This window comes from Episyrphus balteatus, chromosome 3 (assembly GCF_945859705.1).
Source record: "Episyrphus balteatus chromosome 3, idEpiBalt1.1, whole genome shotgun sequence".
Taxonomy (NCBI): domain Eukaryota; kingdom Metazoa; phylum Arthropoda; class Insecta; order Diptera; family Syrphidae; genus Episyrphus; species Episyrphus balteatus.
Genome location: NC_079136.1, coordinates 92285307 through 92306710, shown reverse-complemented (window position 1 = coordinate 92306710; position 21404 = coordinate 92285307). Strand labels below are relative to the sequence as shown.

Genomic DNA, 21404 nt, shown 5'->3' with positions numbered 1-21404 from the left:
TCATAACTGAAAACCAAAAGTTTCTTGGACGTCTGGTTGCTGAATTATTTACAATGGAAATATTTTTTTTCTTACATTCGGAAGCAGGTATTTTCGGATCAAGGTCTCGAAACAAGATTTGGTTTGCAGATATGAGCTCACAATGAATAGGTCTATCGATTTATGTAAAGAATTTCAAATCTATTTTTTTTAGGATTTTCGAGAAAAAATCAAGGTTAACCCCTTGCCTAAAAATAATGCATTTTCAAAAAAGTTCTCTAAATCCATTAAGTGATACATCAAAAGAAAGGCCTCTTTGAGATCTATTCATAACTGAAAACCAAAAGTTTCTTGGACGTCTGGTTGCTGAATTATTTACAATGGAAATATTTTTTTTCTTACATTCGGAAGCAGGTATTTTCGGATCAAGGTCTCGAAACAAGATTTGGTTTGCAGATATGAGCTCACAATGAATAGGTCTATCGATTTATGTAAAGAATTTCAAATCTATTTTTTTTAGGATTTTCGAGAAAAAATCAACCTTGCCTAAAAATAATGGATTTTCAAAAAAGTTCTCTAAATCCATCAAGTGATACATCAAAAGAAAGGCCTCTTTGAGCTCTATTCATAACTGAAAACCAAAAGTTTCTTGGACGTGTGGGTGCTGAATTATTTCCAGTTGAAATATTTTTTTTTTCTAACATTCGGAAGCAGATATTTTCGGATCAAGGTCTCGGAACAAGATTTGGTTTACAGATATGACCTCACAATGAATAGGGCTATTCGATTTATGTAAAAAATTAGAAATCTATTTTTTTAAGATTATCGAGAAAAAATCAAGGTTAACCCCTTGCACTTTCAAAAAAGTTCTCTAAATCCATTCAGTGATACATCAAAAGAAAGGCCTCTTTGAGCTCTATTCATAACTGAAAACCAAAAGTTACTTGAACTTCTGGTTGCTGAATCATTTACAATGGAAATATTTTTTTTCTTACATTCGGAAGCAGGTATTTTCGGATCAAGGTCTCGAAACAAGATTTGGTTTGCAGATATGAGCTCACAATGAATAGGTCTATCGATTTATGTAAAGAATTTCAAATCTATTTTTTTTAGGATTTTCGAGAAAAAATTGCCTAAAAATAATGGATTTTCAAAAAAGTTCTCTAAATCCATCAAGTGATACATCAATAGAAAGGACTCTTTGAGCTCTATTCATAACTGAAAACCAAAAGTTTCTTGGACGTGTGGGTGCTGAATTATTTCCAGTTGAAATATTTTTTTTTTCTAACATTCGGAAGCAGATATTTTCGGATCAAGGTCTCGGAACAAGATTTGGTTTACAGATATGACCTCACAATGAATAGGGCTATTCGATTTATGTAAAAAATTAGAAATCTATTTTTTTAAGATTATTGAGAAAAAATCAAGGTTAACCCCTTGCCTAAAAATAATGCACTTTCAAAAAAGTTCTCTAAATCCATTCAGTGATACATCAAAAGAAAGGCCTCTTTGAGCTCTATTCATAACTGAAAACCAAAAGTTTCTTGAACTTCTGGTTGCTGAATCATTTACAATGTAAATATTTTTTTTCTTACATTCGGAAGCAGGTATTTTCGGATCAAGGTCTCGAAACAAGATTTGGTTTGCAGATATGAGCTCACAATGAATAGGTCTATCGATTTATGTAAAGAATTTCAAATCTATTTTTTTTAGGATTATCGAGAAAAAATCAAGGTTAACCCCTTGCCTAAAAATAATGCACTTTCAAAAAAGTTCTCTAAATCCATTCAGTGATACATCAAAAGAAAGGCCTCTGAAAACCTTAATAGCGTTTTCGTTTGGGAATTCTCAGAACTGTCCGGGACTGTCCGATCCGGAATGCCAAACGATCAGAGTTAGATAGGTACTTTTTTTTATTCTGAATTTTGGGTTTCTTTGTATTTGTGAAACCTCAAATGCGAACGTGTGATGAAAGTTTTGTTTTGTTTATTTTTTTTAAATATTTAGTTATCAATTTTTTTTTTCGTTTTCTTCACTTTATTTTAATGTAGTTATATATATAGTATAGTTTGTACATAGTTAAAAATCTTAAAATTGAGAAATGAACAAAAAAGAATGACATTTCATTACTTCGACGTCTTAAGTGTGAACATATGTGTGCGTGATTCTGTTTTTGATTCTGCCTCAAAATTCGGAATCGATTTTCTCTTCTTTTCAGAATTAGAACTGTCATTGAGTGCCAAACGAACAGTTTCAGAATCGTTTGGAAGAATTCCGGACAGTCCCGGACGACCAAACGAAAACGCTATAAGTTTCTTGGACCTCTGGTTGCTGAATTATTTCCAATCGAAATATTTTTTTTCTTACATTCGGAAGCAGATATTTTCGGATCAAATATCAACTTGACAGTTGACCAATCATGGACCATAAAATTTAAGCCTCTAACGTTACTGAACATGCCTAATGTACTCAGAGTTTCTATTTTCGTTCAAATTCACGCAGGTTGTCAAAGTCACTTTCATAGAGTTTTGCTTGTTAGTAATCTGTCATCTGGTGTGCTGACAACATGCTCAATAAACCTTATACACTGTCGGTCAATAGAATAGCTCACCTTGATTTTTCCGCAAAATAACGACCTACCGCATTTTCAAGTTTTGGTCTAGGTTAACAAGTAAGCAAGTGATTTTAGAATGGAAAAAAAAATTAAAAATCCTATCGGAAAAGCCTGAAAAAATAAAGTAAAATTACTAGAAAAGTTATACTTTTCAAACATACATACATATACATATTGTTGTAGTGGTAAATAAAAAATCGTTTTTATTTAATATTAATTAAGTAAAATAATACCAATATTATTGATTTAAACTATTTTACATTTGCAATTGAGTCATTCTCTTTTTTATTGAACCATTGAATAGTTATATATTTAGAAGTGTTACCTGGAAAAAAATGCGCTATGAAAGAGAATTGGCGCAATTGTCGCCTTACAGGATAGCCAAAAAATTCCTAAAAACTAAGTAACCAAAAATTATAATAAAATATTAGTTTTGTTTTGTGTTAGGTTTGTATTTGTTTTTTTTTTGTTTTTGTGCTTGTTATTTTGGAAAGAAAGTTAAATTTTCAATTCTTATTTGAATTAATTTTATTTTTCGGTACACTGTGGCGTATACTTGCCTTTTTTTTTTTTTTTTTTACCGCATGTATGCAAGAAGACAATTGACCAACCTAGTAAATTTATGTTCACCCAGTTTTTGATGTTATGAATCAGCTGTTCAGGGAAATGAATTTCAGTTCGTGAAAAAGAAAAACACATTTTTTGTAGCAAAAAATAACTATTCATTTAAACTTTTTTTCTCATAAAAAATTCTTTGTGTGATTTCCAATCAATCAATACATAATTCCCATTTCTAATCAAAAGGCATCACAGTTTTTTAATTTTTTGTAGGTGAAAATTTCGATTAATATTAGTCGTTTATTTGGTGAACCTATTCTATTAGCCGGCAATGTATGTGTACCGTGAGTGGTGGTGTTTAGCTTATGTGTATATTTTTTTCTTCCTCTAAAGGGCAAGTATTTGTTTCGCATCAAAAATAAAATGCACGACTGGGGCCGCACGTACTTGCTCTTATGATAAAAGTAGCTTTTATGTCAAAGATTTAAAAAAAAAATATATTGAATTAGTTAAAATTTGATTTTTTTAAGGAATTTCATAAGAAATGAAAAAATACGAAATTATTTTTTTTTAGTTTTTCTTACGCCATATTTTTGTTACTCGTGTTTTTTTGACAAAAACAAAAAACGCAATTAGCTACATATATTAAAATCACTTAAAGCATTATGTATATCAAATTTAGTCTAGAAAATTGTAATAACTCATTAATGGTGTACGGGAAGAGCCGACATCAAAGATTAAAAAAAATGTAAAGTCATATTTCCACTATCCGTATTTTTTGAGAAAAACTAAAAATGCAGTTACGTTAGATTTACGTATAACATTACTTGTGGAAAATTTAATCGAAATCGTTAGAGTCATTTACGAGAAAATTGCAATAACTCCATTAAGATGTACGGGAAGAGCCGACATCCGCGATTTAAAAAAGAGTTAATGTCATATTTTCACTATCCGCATTTTTTGAGAAAAACTAAAAACGCAGTTATGTTAGAACTGCAAACAGCATTACGTATGTTAAATTTAATCAAAATCGTTAGAGCCGTTTTCGAGAAAGTTGCAATAACTCCAAAACTTTGTATGGGAGGTATACGTTTAAAGCGAGATATTAAAAAACAAAAAAAAACCAACCTTGGAAATTACAAAAAAATCATCTGTACCAAATTTCAAGAAAATCCCTCAACCCGTTTAGGCTGCAGCTTCATGTACAGCTTTTTGTGACGACGCACCGACGCACCGACGCACAGACCGACGGACGTCATGACGAAAACCACTTTTTCGGACTTCTCCATCATCGTAATGTTAGTTTTGATTAAAACCTCGAATTTTTTTTTTTACACGAAACCAATACTTGCCCTATTGAGCAAGTAAAAAAGAAAAAAAGTTTCGAGGTAATGAAAACCAATATTGTGGTCGGTCAGTCTGGGGGTCTATTACATAATACAAAACGAGCGGCAAGTCTACGATTCTGAAGTAAACGATAGTCACGACAAAGAGCGATTATGAAAAACGATAAAGTCGGTTGGCCAAACTAAACCGAAAAAAAATATTTTTTTTAGGTTCACATCCATTCTACCAGCATACGCAAAAATATTATGACAGCTCAACGAGAACGAAAGTCAAACGATAGGTAAAAGGCAGTCGTAAAGATTAACGAGTATCGTTGAAGGAAAACGATTATCATAATACGTAGTCTCATTTCAACGAGAACGAAGTAGTTTCAACGATAATCGTTTTACAAAATAGGGCCCCTGTATAAGGAGCTACAGCCTAAGCGGATGGGCCGACCTACATACTTCAAACTTGTTATGTGGCAGTTTTTGGATCCTGTGGTGGTTTTGGAATTAATTTTTTGGACCAAACATAACGGCACCTGCCATACCAACTTTGAAAAGGTTTAATTTTCTTCAAAACGGCTCCTACAATTTTGATTAAAAAATTCAAATCATAGTTTTTAGACAAAGTCTATCTTTAAATGAAAAAAGTATTTATCAAAAATTGTTACCAACGGTATTTCCCATAGAACCGTTTGTTTTTTTTTAATCTTATTCTCTCCCAAACGATTTAAATAATTTCAACGATATTTTTTGACAAAAGCATTTATTTATGTTTATATTATATAAATTAGAAATAAAATTTAAAAAAATAAATAATTTTTAGATTTTTAAAGAAAATTTTGAAAATTTTTGCTGGAAAAATCAAACGGGACATTCAATTTTTTTGTTAGTTAATATTTTCTACAAAATGGCATACCAACTTTATTTTAAAACTTTTCTTTTCAAAAAAAATATTTATAAGAAATTAGTTTTTTTTTTAAACGACTCTAACGATTTTAACATTTTTTTTTCTAAAAGTGCATCTTCATAAAAGAAATTAAAGTTCATACTCTTTTGGAGCTCAATTTCATTTAAAGAGTTTTTTTTTTCATTTGAAAAACGAATTTTATGTTTTTTTCAATTTTTTTATATTTTCAAATTTGTATAAAAAAGTCTTAAAAATTTAATTAATTCGAATTCTAAGAGCAAGTACCTGCGACCCAGTCGTGCATTTAATATTTATTTTTTGGTTTTGTTATTGTTTCTGTTTTGGATGGAGATCGACGCATTTAATCTTATCTATTCAAAAAATAAAATAATATTTTGAGGCTATGTTTAGGTACCGCGTATACAGATTGCCTTTGCTTGACATTTTTAGTTGATCATCTGGTATTGAAAACATAATTCGTATTCAGTATCTATTCAGTATTTTAAATTAAATCTTTTTTTAAGAAGAAAATGTCTATTCAAACAATCACTAGACAAATACTTAGAGCTAAAAAAGCATTCCGAGTATCATATTCATCGAAGGCTTCAAGTGCACCAGAATACGATTGGAAAGATCCATTAAATCTAGAATCCCTATTGACAGAGGAAGAAATTGCTATTCGAGATACATTTCATAATTACTGTACTAAAACACTTTTGCCGCGTGTAATACTTGCTAATCGAAATGAAATATTCCACAAAGAAATAATGACAGAGTTGGGTGAGCTGGGCGCTCTAGGATGCACTTTAAAAGGCTATGGATGTGTCGAAGTTTCAAATGTTGCCTGTGGTCTTCTCACTCGAGAAATAGAGCGTATTGACTCTGGATATCGATCAGCTTTAAGTGTTCATAATTTGGCTATTGGAGCTATTTACGAATTTGGCAGCGATGCGCAGAAGGAAAAATATTTACCCAGACTAGCGAAGGGTGAACTGATCGCATGCTTTGGCCTAACTGAACCAAATCATGGAAGTGATCTATCTGGAATGGAAACTCGGGCAAAATATGATAGTCAGGCTAAATGTTATATTCTTAATGGCAGCAAAACTTGGATTACGAACTCGCCTTTAGCAGATATTGCTATTATTTGGGCAAAAGGCGAAGATCAAAAACTGCGCGGGTTCATTGTGGAGCGAGAACAATCATTAAAGGGTTTGTCGACGCCCAAAATTGAAGGAAAGTTTTCACTTCGGGCGTCTTCAACTGGAATGGTACTTATGAAAGATCTTGCAGTTCCAGAAGAAAATATTTTACCCAATGTTATTGGCTTCAGAGGTCCATTGACTTTGCTAAATAATGCTCGTTTTGGAATTGCTTGGGGAGCATTAGGAGCTGCTGAATCTTGCCTTGAAATTGCTAGGCAATATACTCTGGATAGAAATCAATTTAAGAAGCCTTTAGCTGCAAACCAATTAATGCAAAAAAAAATGGCAGATATGTCGACAGAAATAGCTTTGGGATTGTTGGCATGTTTACAAGTTGGTCGTTTGAAGGATAAGCACTTGCACACTCCTGAGATGATATCAATGTTGAAGAGAAATAATTCTGGGAAGGCGCTGGATATAGCACGTGTCGCAAGGGATATGCTGGGTGGAAACGGTATTTGTGATGAATATCACATTATAAGACATGTCATGAATTTAGAGACCGTTAACACGTACGAAGGTACTCACGACATACATGCGTTGGTTTTGGGACGTGCAATTACTGGAATTGGTGCCTTATCATAGTGAATTAAATTAATTTTCATTACCAATGAAGTGATACAAAAATTTGTTGAGTGTGAGATGTTATTGGTTATAATCAGAGAAAAGATTTTTGTGACCTAAAAAATTTAAAAAAAAGGCAAATAAAAATCTATTAAAAGGCAAAAAAGCATTTATTAAAAGAAAAGAAAATCAGCTTGATATTTAATTATAAAAACAACATCTTTTTAAATTTTTCAGGTAAATGGTAAATCTAAGAAGCGTCTAAAATGAGCTGCTTGATAAGGTACGAAACTGTCGACGTTATTCACTTCAATACTCGGCATTATCACGAATTCCATTCGTATAGGAAATTTTGTACGATTCTCGAAAAAACAATCACAAAATCCGATCCCCGATCGTAATGACGATTTGTATGAAATTTTCCATTACGAACGGATTTCTTGATTGTTTGTTCGGGAATCGTAGCGATTTTCGGATATTCTAAAGTTGACGTTGTTACAGAATTTTTTTTTAAATATTTGTATAGTCCCTGATTTAATTCGATACTATTGAACTATTTTAATACTTCATTTTCGTTGATATTCTTTAAAATGGGAAAAACTTGCCCAATCCTTATCCCTTTAAAAAAAAATTAGTTAAAAATAAAATTTCCTACATTTACAGTCTCTCAAAACTGCCTGCTTTTTGCAAGCTTTCGAAAATTCGTATTTTAACAAATAAAAATCCAAATTTTTTTTTGTTAAGATAAGGGGTGTTAAAATCCTGAGAACAGGGGAAGTGGGACAGGCAATAAACATTGCATTTAGTTAAAAAAAAACTTACAATCAGCACTGTCAGTCTAGAAAACTCAGATACAAAAAAGTGAGGTTAAAATTGAATAAACATTAAAAGTGTTTCCTCACTTTAATATTTTAAATTTGTTCATAAGACACCACAACCTCCTATTAAAATAATTCCTTTAAATCCATCAAGTGAGACATCAAAAATAGGGTCTCTATTACTAAAAGAAAATCAAAAGTTCTTTTGAGGTCTGGTTGCAAAGCCAATTTAAATCAATAGGGTAGAGTTGCCTATGTTCGGCCGTCTCCAGTTTCCGGCCACCTTTCGAAAAATCGTTACAACTAGTGATTTCGAAGGGATTTGTTCCAAATTTTCGTTCGTATGCTGTTCTAACAAATAAGATAACAGCATAAGAGCAAAATTTTGGAATAAACCCTATGAAATCCCTAGTTATAACGATTTTTCGAAAGGTGGCCGGAAACTGGAGACGGCCGAAAATAGACAACTCTACCCTATACTTTTTGCATTCGAGAGCAGTGTCCCGGTTCTGTAATTTTTAAACACTGGCGATACATTTTTGAAGGTGTATAAAACCCAATTTATCCCATTAAAAATCAAGAAAGTTTCGCTCAAAATCATAATATCTTAGTTAATAAATTCTGAATTTTGGATAAATTTTGCTGAATTCATTATAAAAATATAAATTTACTGAACGGGGGTAGAGATATCTTTGTGATTTGTGATTTCGACTATTTTATGAGTTTAAAGAAGAAAATCATCTTTCCGAGAACTTTATCTCTGCCATTGCCAATTGACCATGAAGATTGAGATCAATTTATTTGTTTTATCGTTTTGTTGTGTTGTGGTGTTTTAATAGTATCTAATAAGAAATTTGCTTCTTGGTTTTAATATTTGAGAATGTTTATATTTTTTATGTTCATTGCAATCAGTGGAATTACAATTGGATTCGAAGTTTGACAATTTTTTTTTAACAAGACAAACGAGAACGAAGGTCAAACGATAGGCAAATGACAGTCATAAGCATTAACGAGTATCGTTGAAATCAAACGTTTATCGTAGTACCTAATCGTATTTGAACAAGAACGAAGTAGTTTCAACGATAATATAATCGTTTTACAAAATAGGGCCCCTGGTTTAAAGGAGTGAGTTTCTATTGAACAAGACCATGTGTTTAGATGCACAAAATCAAATTTTTTCAAATTAACAAATTTAAGATTTTCCGACAAAGGCTCCGGTAGAAAAAAATGAATCTTTCAAAACATTTGAAGTTTCGGGATAAGATGGGGATGGACTTCCGTGACTTGTATATGTACCTCACCTTTGTTTTGTTCCATCTCTGCTTTGATCACCTGCCAAAGTTGAAGGTCGTCCTCTTTTTCGTGACGTTGTTGGCTTTAAAGATTTACCTACATAAGTGCTCGGAGATGGCTTGTTTGATGTTAAAAAGAGGCAGAATTTGAAGCTAGATCGTCATCACTTCGAAAGCCATCACCAGTTATAGCATTTACAAACTTATTTTTTCGATAGAAAGTCTTGGAATTCATTTTACAAAAAAAAAATAAAAATTACACAAAAATCAGTAATGTAAGTCACCAACGCATGATAACCCATATATGGTGTTTTGGAAAAAACATAAAAAAAAAAAAAACAAAAAACAAACTTCGTAAACATATAAAAGTATAATAAATACATACGAAACATATTTTTAATTAGATGCAACTAACTTCTTTAGTACAAAAAAACACTTGAAAAGTACACACTTTTATTCACTGATTTGCACTTTACACATGCTCTTGAAACAATGAGTTTATTTCAGAATCAGGACTCTCTTACTGATAATAAAAACCGGTTACTTATACCAAAATAGACATAGTTTTATTATAGTTTTTTTCTTTTTGACATTTGGTGCAATATAAGGGAAATAAATCGATATGAAATCGATAAACCATATATGGGTTAGTATGCGGTAGAGGGTTAAGGGTTTTATTCTCTCGACGAGGAGAGTAAAGATGAACAAAATGGTCTTGAAAAGAGGAAAAACAAACAATTTCGTAAAAACTCAATTTAATACGTTATACATTAAAAAAATGCTTACAAATAAAAATGATTTACAAAATTTAAAAAAAAAACTTATAAATTTTCATTCTTCTAACTTACAACAAAGTCATGTTTGCGATAATTTAACAAAAATAATGTTTAAAAATAGAAATAAAAGAATAACCTTGAATAAATGTAAATTTTAGTTTTTATTTTACATATAATTTGTTAAGTGTTTTTTTTTTGCGATCTTAAAGAATAAACGATTTTGTTTCTAATTAGTTTTTACGCCAACTCATACTTTTTTTTTCAATTATCGTACAAATCTCAAAATATATTTATAGATTAATATTAATATAATAGCATAAAATAGTAAGTTAATTCAAACTGACTTGTCACTTTGCATAAATATACACATAATTTATGTACTCATATTTAAACTATTTTCACTGGAAGTCCATTTGCATTTTGTTGCTGATACATTTTTGAGGCTATTTGTAGAGTTGATTTTGTTCTATCTCTAACAATAATAATAAATCAATTAAATGATAGTTTAAAAAATATTGAATTCATTAATTCGTGTTTAAAGTACATTGGTTGATAAAATATAAAAAAGTAACTACATAAATAGTTTATTAAATAAGTCTTATTTTGTTATTTATTTATTATTTTTTTGTAACGTTTTTTTTTTTATATATTTATAAAGATATAATATAAAATATAGCAATTTATATCAATTTCGATTTTTTTTATATTAAGATAACATAACAAAAATTAATTGCACAACAAAAATTCAAATAGTTAATTTAAATTTGATTTCAATTGAAGGAGGAAAGACGAAATATACATGAGTATTGGAAAAATATTACAAAATATAATTTTATGTTGTAATTTATTGTGGTTTATACAAATTATAATATTCAATTAACAAATTATTTATTATCAAACGAAACTTTAAGTCTCAAAATTTATTGCTACAATTTTAACATTTTATTGTTCTAAGTTCAATTTTTTTTTTTTTATTTAAGTTAAACTTAATTTAAACGCCAATTTTGTATTGATAATTTTGTTTTTTTTTTTTAGAGGTATACAATTTGTTAGTTTAAAAAAATTAAAATAAATAAAATCACAAAATTTTAAATAGAATTTTCATTGTTCTTGTTTACCATAATTTAAAATTGAAACCTCATTTTCTTTCAATGAGCAAAAATTAAGAGAAATACAATTTATAAACTTAGAAAATAATTAAGTAAATTCATTTCAATCACTGGCTTATATTTAAATCTAAAATGTTGTTTTCATAAACAAAAAATGAACAAAAAATTCACAAAATTCAAAGTATCAAAATAATGTTTTTTTTTTAGTAAATGATGATATTTTAGACCCAATCGATATTTAGAACAAGTGAATTTTTTTGAAGCTAAAGGTTTTACTAAAGATGTTTTTGGCAAGATTAATTGAATTGTAGAATTTCTTAATTGAGTGTTAATTGACATGTATTTGAGTTTATCCTTATGTACCTTATTCTTTTTGAATTGTTTTTTATTTTAATATATAAAATATAGCAAATAAATCAATAAATTGAGTTTTGAAGATTGTACCAATTTTTAAATTTCTGTTACATGATTACTTAATAGTTTTCGAAACTCTTTTCGAACAAAACGACTCTGAAAGATGAAGCAGTAAACCAACTGATATATATCTGATTTTGCGTGTACACTTGGCTAGGCCATGGGTAGAATTTCGGAAAAGAGTTTTCGAAAAAGAGTTATGAATTTTGAGTTACCGGTTAAATGAGCGTAATCTATAAAAACAAAATGTTGGTGAAAATTTTACAAGTTTTCAAGAAAAAAGAGCTATTGATTATCTCGCACTTGAACTAAAAAAAAAAAAATCAAAAAAGGGTACATTTTTCGGAAGCGAACAATTTCTTGTCCGGAAGTCACAATAAGAAAAATGTGAAAATCAATTTTTCCGGTGGAATCGGCTGTTTTGCCTGTTCGTGTTCTCAAGCCTAATAAAGTTCATATTAAAAGAATTGTTTAAAATCACTATTTTGGAGAAGTCGAGAAAATAGCTAGTATTTCGTTAGTACAAAAAATTTAAAATTGGGAGCGCCTTTTTTCCAGAATTCCAATGACTCAATCTGTTTTTATCCGAATATTTTTCGAGTATACAAGGTTTTTCCGATTTAGACAAGGTACTTCTAAATATGTAACTGAAATAATTTTGAAATTACAAATCAACCTATATTACCGATGTCTTTCGTAATAAAAAGAAATAGGCACTCGATCTAGAAACTACCATTTTGATTGAAGTAAAAATTTAATTTGAGAGGTGGTTTAAATTATAAGTTGAAAATTTTGTTTATGGATAAGGATATGTTAATAAGGCTTGTTATGTGTTTTCATTTAATTTTTTGCCAAACCCTGGAATTTTTTAAATATACAATTCTTGTTAAAAATAGGAGAACGACTTGTATATTCTTATGGTGTTTTCGTTTGGTAAAAAAATCAATTTATTTTTTGATCTAAATCTATCAAAAAAACAATTTTTGATCTGTTTAACTACAATTAAGTAGTCGCAACAACAAGTTTTTGACAGATTTAGATCAAAAAATAAATTGATTTTTACGAAAACACAATTAAAAGAGTTAAAAGTCCTTACTCTTGTTTTTTTTTTTAAATAAAGATAATCAAATTATTTGCAGTTACATTATGTATACATATTATTACCTACTTCAGAGTTGAGATTAATGAAATTTATTGAACTTTTCTTAAAAAATTTAAAGTTTGACTTTCAGTTATATAGTTATCTTTTATATTATTTGTCTGTTCATTTTATTCTTTAAATGCAAATAAATAATATTAATATTTAAATAAATTGTAAAAGTTGTATTTAAAATAATATTAAAAAATTAATATTATACAAAACTTTATACAGTGGCTAATACCAACGTATTAGTTTTGGTACTGTTTGTAAATTTTTGTGCTTTTTTTGTAAAATCAAATTTGTATTATTTAAGCTTATAAAAACCATAGTATTTTTTTTTTTTTTTGTTATTAATTCATTTTTGTATTTTGTTGTTTCTTTTTTGTGCATTTAATGTTAACAACCATTTTATTACGGCATAAGGTGGATTTTTTTAATACATTTTCGTTTGAGTAACCACCATAAACGGTTTGTTTATATTTTTTTTTTTTTTGTTACAAAGGCATAGCACCACTGAATTATGTAGTATATTTTTTTGTTTTGTTTAAAATGAAAGATAAATAATTATTATTAAAAAATAGGATAATACATGTACTAAACTTATATCTAATTAATAGAAATATTAAAGGCATATTATATAAAAAAAATTATTTTAAACTCAAACATTGAGTTTTCATTGGGAGTTTGGAAAATGTTTTTTTGTACGTCCAAATGTAGGTACGTGATTTTTTTTTAAGTTTTTTTTTTTTATTTAAAGCTAAAGGCAGTCGTTACAATTATAATGTAATACAAGAAATGTAATATACATTTCTTTTATAACATTTTGTTTGTTTATTTTTTTTTGTTGTTTTTAAATACTGTTCTAACGTTTTTATTTTTTACTGCCAGGACGGAATTAGAATATAAAATATAGGTATAAATATATTTATAAAAAATGTATATATGCATTTGAGGTGAAATATAATTTTTTTGTTTGCTTGTTTAAGAACATCAAAAAAGATGCTTACTTGACTTCTTCTTGGGCGGCAATAATATTTGCCTCGTGGGAACCCATATGAGGAGGAGGAGGTGGTGACGGCGATGCTTCATGAATAGTATGAATTTCGTTTTTCATTTTAATCAAAGACTGCTGTGTTGGAGGATGTTGAACTGGTGTTGTCGATTCTCCTGAATTAATTTCAGGATTATTCTGATCAATTTGATGGAATAAATGTTGAATTTCTCCAGCTGCAGCAGCAGTAATTAAATAATTAAGTGGATGATAGCCAACATCTTTTGGTACAAAACCTTCGTGGGTCATTTTCATGTGATTTTTCATTTTGTCCGGACGAGAGAATTCTTTGCCACAAACAGGACATGGAAAGACTTTTCGATGTTTGCCTTCATGATAGAGGAAAGCATGCCTCTGGAAACTGTATTTGTTTTTAAAGGTCTTTTGCACATTTTCCTTGGCACATTCAGTACACTGGTAAACACCTTCGGTAATGCTTGCATACCGAAACAGATCCAAACCTCTAACAGACATTTCTGTTAGATGTTCGGCTTGGTCGTCGATTGAGGATTGTGCTTTACGGCGAATTCGTCGTCGTTGAACGGGACGCGGATTTCGTGGCGTCACTGGAGGTGATTCCTCAAGCTGATGCTGATGTGCATCAGGCTCATTAGCATTTGTAGGCGAGGGGACAAGATCAATTATCGTTGGTGTAGCACCTTCAGTTTCAGACTTATCGTTTTGAGCATTAGAATTTGAGTTTGGTGATGATGATACCTCTATTGGCATCACATTCTCATCGTTGTTTATCTCGTTGTTGATCAAGTATTCGGTTTTAACAATTGGATTAGTGGCCATATGTAGCAGGAATTGATGGTGGAGATTATTGGATGAAGGTGGCTGAATGGTGTTGGAATCGTTAGATGATTGTCGCCTTTCAGATGCTTGATTATTGCTTTTCTTCTCGACAGTTTGACATGAGTTAATATTTTTGTTATTGTTGTTGTTGTTCGAGAGAGAATCATTACGCAATTGCTGTTGAAGCATTGATGAAACTGATTTGTTACTATTAAGTTGTTGTTGATTAGATTGCTGTTGTTGTTGTTGTTGTTGTTGAGCAACTGGATGGACACGAATTTTAAGTCCTAGTGCTGTTGGCAAATGAGTGGCAGGATCGAGTATTTCTGGAACTTGAGTTAGTGCTGAGCCGAGTGCAGTTTGTTTATGCTGATTATTAGCTGCTGTTGCTGATGATATTTGTATAATTTGAGTTGAGTTTGAGACTTGTTGAGTTGGTGTATGAGTGGCTGCTGTTGTTTGAATAGTTTGTGCTGTAGAAGTTACTGGTAATAATGATGATGAGGCAGATGATGTTGGTGCCATGGGGGTCGGTGGTGGTGGTGGTTTGTTAACACCAAACAGTCTTTGTGACAACTCGGGAGAGTTATTGAGGTGAACTGAAAGAAATTAAAACTTTTCATTAGCAAAAATAAAATAAGTTAATTTCATTAGAAAATTTATAAATATTAAATAACTATACATTATATTGGTTTTTGTATGCAATTTAAAATTTAAGTCCACTGGGATTTTTTTTTTCTGAAATTTTGTTTAATCCTCCTTGTACTTTAAAGTAATGGATGCATTCTCGAGGATTAACACATTTTGAAATCATTTTGGTTCTATACTCACTTCGAATTTTTATTTTGGTGATGGTTAGTAAATAATCAGTTAAACATTTGAATAAAGCGAGAGCCCTATTGCGAGTTTCACTCCAACCGGGAAAAAATCAATTTCGCTTTTCCTTTATTTTAAATTTCGGGCGAAAAGTTATTCACGTTCGAAAATTCATTTAAAAATTATTTCGGAAAAAAATTTATTTGAAATGAAGAATGTAAAATATCTGTTTTAAAACTTCGAATTCATGTTAGCATTTTTTTTTTTCTTAATATCATTTATTTATTTATTTACTGATATTTGATATCTAAAACTGGTGGTTTTCCCATCACTTTCTCTTTTGAATTTGCGGTTTTGGTGTTTAAAAGATGTCCCAAACCAGCAACGACCGAAGTAATACAAATACAAGCTATTCAGATAAAAGAATCCGTCATAAAAATATCATTAAAGTATACAATAAAATATATTAAAACAAAATCATGTATTGTTTTTTTGAATTTTTGTTTATTATATTTTTGTTTGTTTTTTTTGTTTTTTTTTTTAATTGTGTATAGAAAAAAGATAAAGGAATAGATTCCAAAAGAAAACACCTTTAAATTACACACTATTAAATTTTTTTTCCTTCTATATGTAATATATAAAGACAAAACAAATTTTGTTAAATAATATTAATTTTTTTTTGTTGTTGTTATAACTTCCACTTTATCAACTTTTTTTTTGTACGTGTACACATTAAATGCGTGCAATAAAACAATTTTTAAAAATTTTAGTTCTAATCCTAAAAAAGAGTTTGAATTTCGGTCTCCAATCTAAAATTTATTTATAAAATTTAAAATAAATCTATAATTTAATAAAAAAAAAAAAAACACGAGTGTGTCGGTGTTTACTTTGCACTTAAAAATTTTGTTTTTTTTTTTTATTTTTTAAATTATATTTTTTTTTATTGTTTACTCCTTACAGTTAAAAACCATCCAACACAAAAAAAAAAAAATAGTTTTATAATAATAATTATTAAAAATACATATACAAATTTAAATATTGCAATACAGGTAAATTAAAAGAAAAATAATAAAAACAAATAGGTACAAATAAAATTAAGAAAAAAAAAAAATAATAAGAAGAAAATCCAATTAACTAAAAAAACAAAGAAAATAATAAAATAAAATATTTATTATATTAATAATGTGTAGGTGCTTCTATTAGGAATTATTATTCAATATGTATAATTTTTATTTTATATATATATTTATATTAAATTAGTTTATTGATTTAATTAAATTAAAAAGTTGTTTTATGATTAAATTTCTAACTAACATACGAAATTATAGGTAGGTATATATGTATATATATGTATATTTATAGTTATATAAATATATATAACTTAACAATAAACATCCCTTAGAAAATAAGAAAATAGTTTATTTTTCATTTGATTTATTTTAATGTTTTGTTTTTAAAATGCTAATAACACATTTATATTTTTTTTTCCTCTATTTTACAATACATTATTTATTTATTATTGTTTCAGTTTCTTGTTTTATTTTATGGTTGATGTAATGAAATTAAATTAGTAAAATTTAACGGAATTAATATTTTTTTTTTTATTAAATGTAAACATATTTTTTTTTCAATGAAAATTTTAAGCCGAAATTTTAAGTATACATACATATATTAAATAAATAATTTGAGTGTGTGAAAAAGAGTGGACAATTCGGAGTTAAGGGACATAAAACGTTACTTAAAGGATAAATGAAAATAACTAAAAGCTAAAATTGCACTAGCTACCACTATACAAAAATTAGTATGCAAATTTATCAGTGTGTATATAAAACACTCTAATTGCTGTTACAGTATTCGAAAAAAAAAAAAATATTTTAGGAAAAACACTATTTTCTGCGATAAGAAATATAAAATTTCAGTATTACAAAATTTTAAATTAAATCGAAAGTGTAAAGTTATATGTATATGGGTCGTAAATGGAAACTATATATTTTAAGATAACTTAATTGTTTTAGTAAGAACTACACATGTAGAACCTAAAGATGAAGTAGTTATGTAGGAGTTATGATCCCATTCGAAATCGTAGAAAAGAAGAAGCAAGAATCACAGTGTTTCAAGTTTTTTTTTTTTTTTAAGATACGCACACAAGAAATGAGCATTTTAATAAATTTTGTATATTATTCTGTGACGAAATTAAATTAACATTAGTTTTAGACGGTTAAGCGAACTGTTAAAATTTCTGTCAATTTATTTTATAATAAATTTCTGAGACGAAAACCCTATGAAGTGGTAAGACTTAGTGACATGCACCTCTAAATAAATTTGGTAGCATTTAAGGTACCTACAATCTTCTGCCGAGTCTCAATGGTTAAGGTGAGATGCATTTTTCATGATTATGATACTCTCAGAGACTTCGAAAATTCTTCGCAAGAGACAGTACCCCTAAAAAAATGGTTCGATTTTACTAACTATTTACCTACGGGGTACTTCATTTTTGCAAGTTTAAAATCAAAATAGAGATTCACTGCGATTGTCATTAATCATTATCATTATTAAAACAAGCAACATGCTGGTTCTTAAATATGATCAACTTTAAGGTCTCAAATAAGATTAATTTATATTGCGGCAAAAATTATATGTGAACAAATTATAGAAAAAAGAGCAGTTTTAACGTTTTGCATTCTTGCAAAGAAAGGTGATTTTCTTTACGAAAAGCCAATCTCGTGAATCGAAAAAAAAACATGTCGAATAGCAAATTTTGTTGCTTATCATCGCATATTTACATTTTTGAAAATGAACGAATTGAATTTTTCTGTTGCGACTGAAGTCTATTTCATTTGCAATATATTCAACAATCGAGTTTTGACTTATAGCTAACTCATAATTTAAAAAAATATGTAATATGTAATGATTTGGGAATAAATTTAAACTTTTAAACAGTCTAACTGAAAGAAATTGATTAAATAAAGTCTGTGCAATTCTGAAATATATATAATACCTTATCGCATTTAAATAGTGTTTCAAATTTTAATTTATCAACAAATTTATTTTTAACAGTGACCCAAAATGGTGTGAAAATTCTTTACAGAAATTAAGAAAAAAAAAAAAGAAATGAAATAACATTTAAAAGGCGCTTTATTGCAATAACAATCTTTTTGTAAATAAAAATATACCAACGAACAACAGCTACTTTTATAAGGCCTCTTTGTGAATACACTTTCGTTTCATTTATGAAGAAAATTGTTGAACTGTTTTGAATTTTTGTAAATAAGAGCACTTTGTTCATTTGAAATTTCAAATTTTGATTGTAAATAAGCTCACTTTTGTGTTTCATTTCGATTTTGTTATTATGAAATTAGTTTGCATAATGTTTTGATTAAATTATTATATTTTATTGTTATTTTGTTTTCTTTTATTAATTACTGTAATTTTTTCTTTGGCGAAATTTTAAGCCTCCGATATATATACTATACATATATATCCATATATAAAATATATCCTTACTTTATAAATTATATATTTTTTAATGTTATTTATAACACTACTTAACAAGTTTTTTTTTTGTTTTACTTCTAATTTAAAAAAAAAAAGTTATTCAATGTATTATTTGTTTACTTTTTTTGTTTTCTTTGCATTAATATTCCTAACTATATATAATATTTTTTTTTTAAGAAGAAACAAAATAAAAAATAAAATGAAATAATAAATTAATAATTAACAACATAAAAAAGATTACAAATTAGTTTTTTTTTTTAATTTTTACAATTGCACAAAATAACATTTGTATTTTGTTTATTAATGTGTTTTTAAGAAACATTTCAGGATAAGGAAACCCTAAAGAAAAAAAAAACTAAAAAAAAAAAAATTGCACAACGGACATTTTCTCATAACAAATAAAAAAAGATTACTTAAATTTTTTTGTATTCCAAATATTTAATTTTAAATATGCTTTGCAATTAAATTTAAGAAATCAAAATTTTAAGTTAAAAAGACAAGTGGTTTTTTGTTTTTTAAATAAAAATAAACAGGTAACAACATTAAATATTATTTATATATTAATTAAAAAAAAGAGAAATTTTATGGCCGATTTTATCGGAGCTTTTGTTTTTTTTTTTACAGTTTTTATTTCAAAAAAGTCAACATTTTTTTTTTTTTGTTTTTGATAGAACATTATTCTATGAAATATATAATTTTATATAATAATAATATTTATAACTACAATTAACTATAACTAAAAAAATGTATTATTTTTTTTTGTTGTTTGTTAATTAATTTACTTAAAAAAATTTTGGAATATTTTGGAAGCCTTTATAAGGTAATGAGATAAATAAATTGCTTTTTTTTTTTTTAAATCGTTTCTCTAGTGTGTGACGATTGTTTATGCAATAGAGGCGAATTTTATAAAAAATACAAGCATTTCATTATCTCAGAAATAAAAAAAGATTAACATTTTTTGTTGTTGTTTATATATATAAAATTTGTTTTGTTTTTAGTTTTAATTTTTATTTAATGTGTTGGTGGTACGGTTACAGCTGTTGTTTTTGTTGTTACAGGTGTTTGGTTTAGTAAATCTGTCTGCGTTGTTGGCTCCGATGTACATGTCACAGCTGATGGTGATGCAGATGATGAGTATGAGGAGGAGTTGTTCATTGCAGTTCCGCCGCCTGGTGTAGCTGGCGACGCAACAAGGGCGGACGTTGGATTTTCAATTTTATGAATAATCTTAACGTGCGCTGTCATATTGTCTTTTCGCGTGAACTCTTTGAAACAAAACGGACACGGATAAACTTTGACATTTCGCTTGTGCGACGTCACATAATGCCGACAGAAATTACTAATGTGAGTGTAGACACGGGAGCATACTTTGCATCGGTAGGTGTGTTCACCCTCTTTGGTACAAAAATCCCTGACAGATCCTTCCGAGTCATCTATAACATATTTAGCGGTTCGATTACTTGTAATTTGTGATTCAACTTTAATGCTATCATTACTATTATTTCCCGATCCCATTGAATCACCACCGCCACCCACTCCAACGCTGCCACCAGATCCTTTCATCTTGGTAAGGCTGACAGTGTTGCCACTGCCAGTATTACCTGAGGGTGCCTTCACGCTAAGATTGCTAGAATTGTTGTTGTTAGCGCCACCTGGCGTCGTCCCTGACATCTGTGTGTTGGCGGCAATGGTAAGGGTTGCTTTTAGTTTCCCGGGGGCTGTGTTTCCAGGTATGAAATTGCTGGCGAACATGTCGATGAAGTCATTGTTGTTAAGGGGCTAAAAGAAAGAAGCATTAAAATGGTTTTATTTTGATTAAATGGTTATTTAGTCGCATGTATGGTTGAACGCCGAACAGATTTTCGTAATTGGGCTATGAAGGGCAGTGGCGTAGATAGCTTTTCGCTAAGGGGGGGGATGGATTTAGTTCGCAAATTTTTTTAAAGTTTTAATAATGTTTCTTCGTATTGTTTTTATTCTCTTTAAATTGGAGAAAGTTCTTTCGGTGGTTGACGTTGAAACCAGCAGTGTAACTTATATCTTTAATAAAATATATATGGGTACTAGGAAAACTTTCTTCGGGGCTGCTATCGAGGGCTTTCAATGAGTTCATAGAGGAAGTATTATTCCTTCTGATAAAATATCTTTTCTGAGTTTTTAATTCTTCACACAGAGAAAAATATGACCAGGACCACCTAAAAACTAACAGATTTTCTTATTGAACTGTTTTATGAAGAAACCTTATTAAAATCAGCAATTAATTATTAAATATTATTTTCATGGAGAAAATCTTTTTGAAATTTAGTAAAAATTTCATAATTTCAAATTTTTCAACTTGGCACTAGCACAAAAATTGTGACCAATATTTCTATAGTGAGTTGGTATAGGTGGCAGATGTGCGACTAGAGAGTTAAGGTCTTCAGTTCGATCACCGACATGATCGTATTTTTTTTTCTTGGCAAGACCCTACAAGTGCATATTTTAAAACAATAAGGAAAACCCGATTGTTAAAATAATATTTCCTTCTTGGATG

At 28.8% G+C, this 21404-nt stretch overlaps 2 protein-coding genes across 4 annotated transcripts in view; one reads left to right on the top strand and one right to left on the bottom strand.

Moving 5' to 3' along the window:
- The first annotated feature begins 5787 nt into the window (after nucleotides 1-5787).
- LOC129916234 (glutaryl-CoA dehydrogenase, mitochondrial-like) lies at nucleotides 5788-7318 on the top strand. The gene has a single exon (XM_055996071.1). It carries the CDS (start codon nucleotides 5923-5925, stop codon nucleotides 7180-7182), a length of 1260 nt encoding a protein of 419 aa, XP_055852046.1. The 5' UTR covers nucleotides 5788-5922; the 3' UTR covers nucleotides 7183-7318.
- Nucleotides 7319-10226: 2908 nt separating this feature from the next.
- The window catches only part of LOC129913209 (protein tramtrack, beta isoform), a 38409-nt gene continuing 27231 nt past the window's right edge, over nucleotides 10227-21404 (bottom strand). For 2 of the 3 annotated variants that reach the window (XM_055991765.1, XM_055991766.1), the window contains exons 6-7: nucleotides 13719-15159; nucleotides 10227-10519 (exon numbers count right to left, since the gene is read on the bottom strand). In XM_055991765.1, the coding sequence (XP_055847740.1) occupies nucleotides 10435-10519; nucleotides 13719-15159 (1526 nt within the window). In that variant the 3' untranslated portion in view covers nucleotides 10227-10434. Of the gene's footprint in view, nucleotides 10520-13718; nucleotides 15160-19615; nucleotides 20305-20367; nucleotides 20651-21404 lie in introns of those variants that run through there. The other variant, XM_055991767.1, reaches the window with a different exon arrangement.

Coding starts and splice junctions, on each gene's coding strand:
- LOC129916234 (XM_055996071.1), top strand. CDS start 5,923: ATGTCTATTCAAACAATCACTAGACAAATACTTAGAGCTAAAAAAGCA.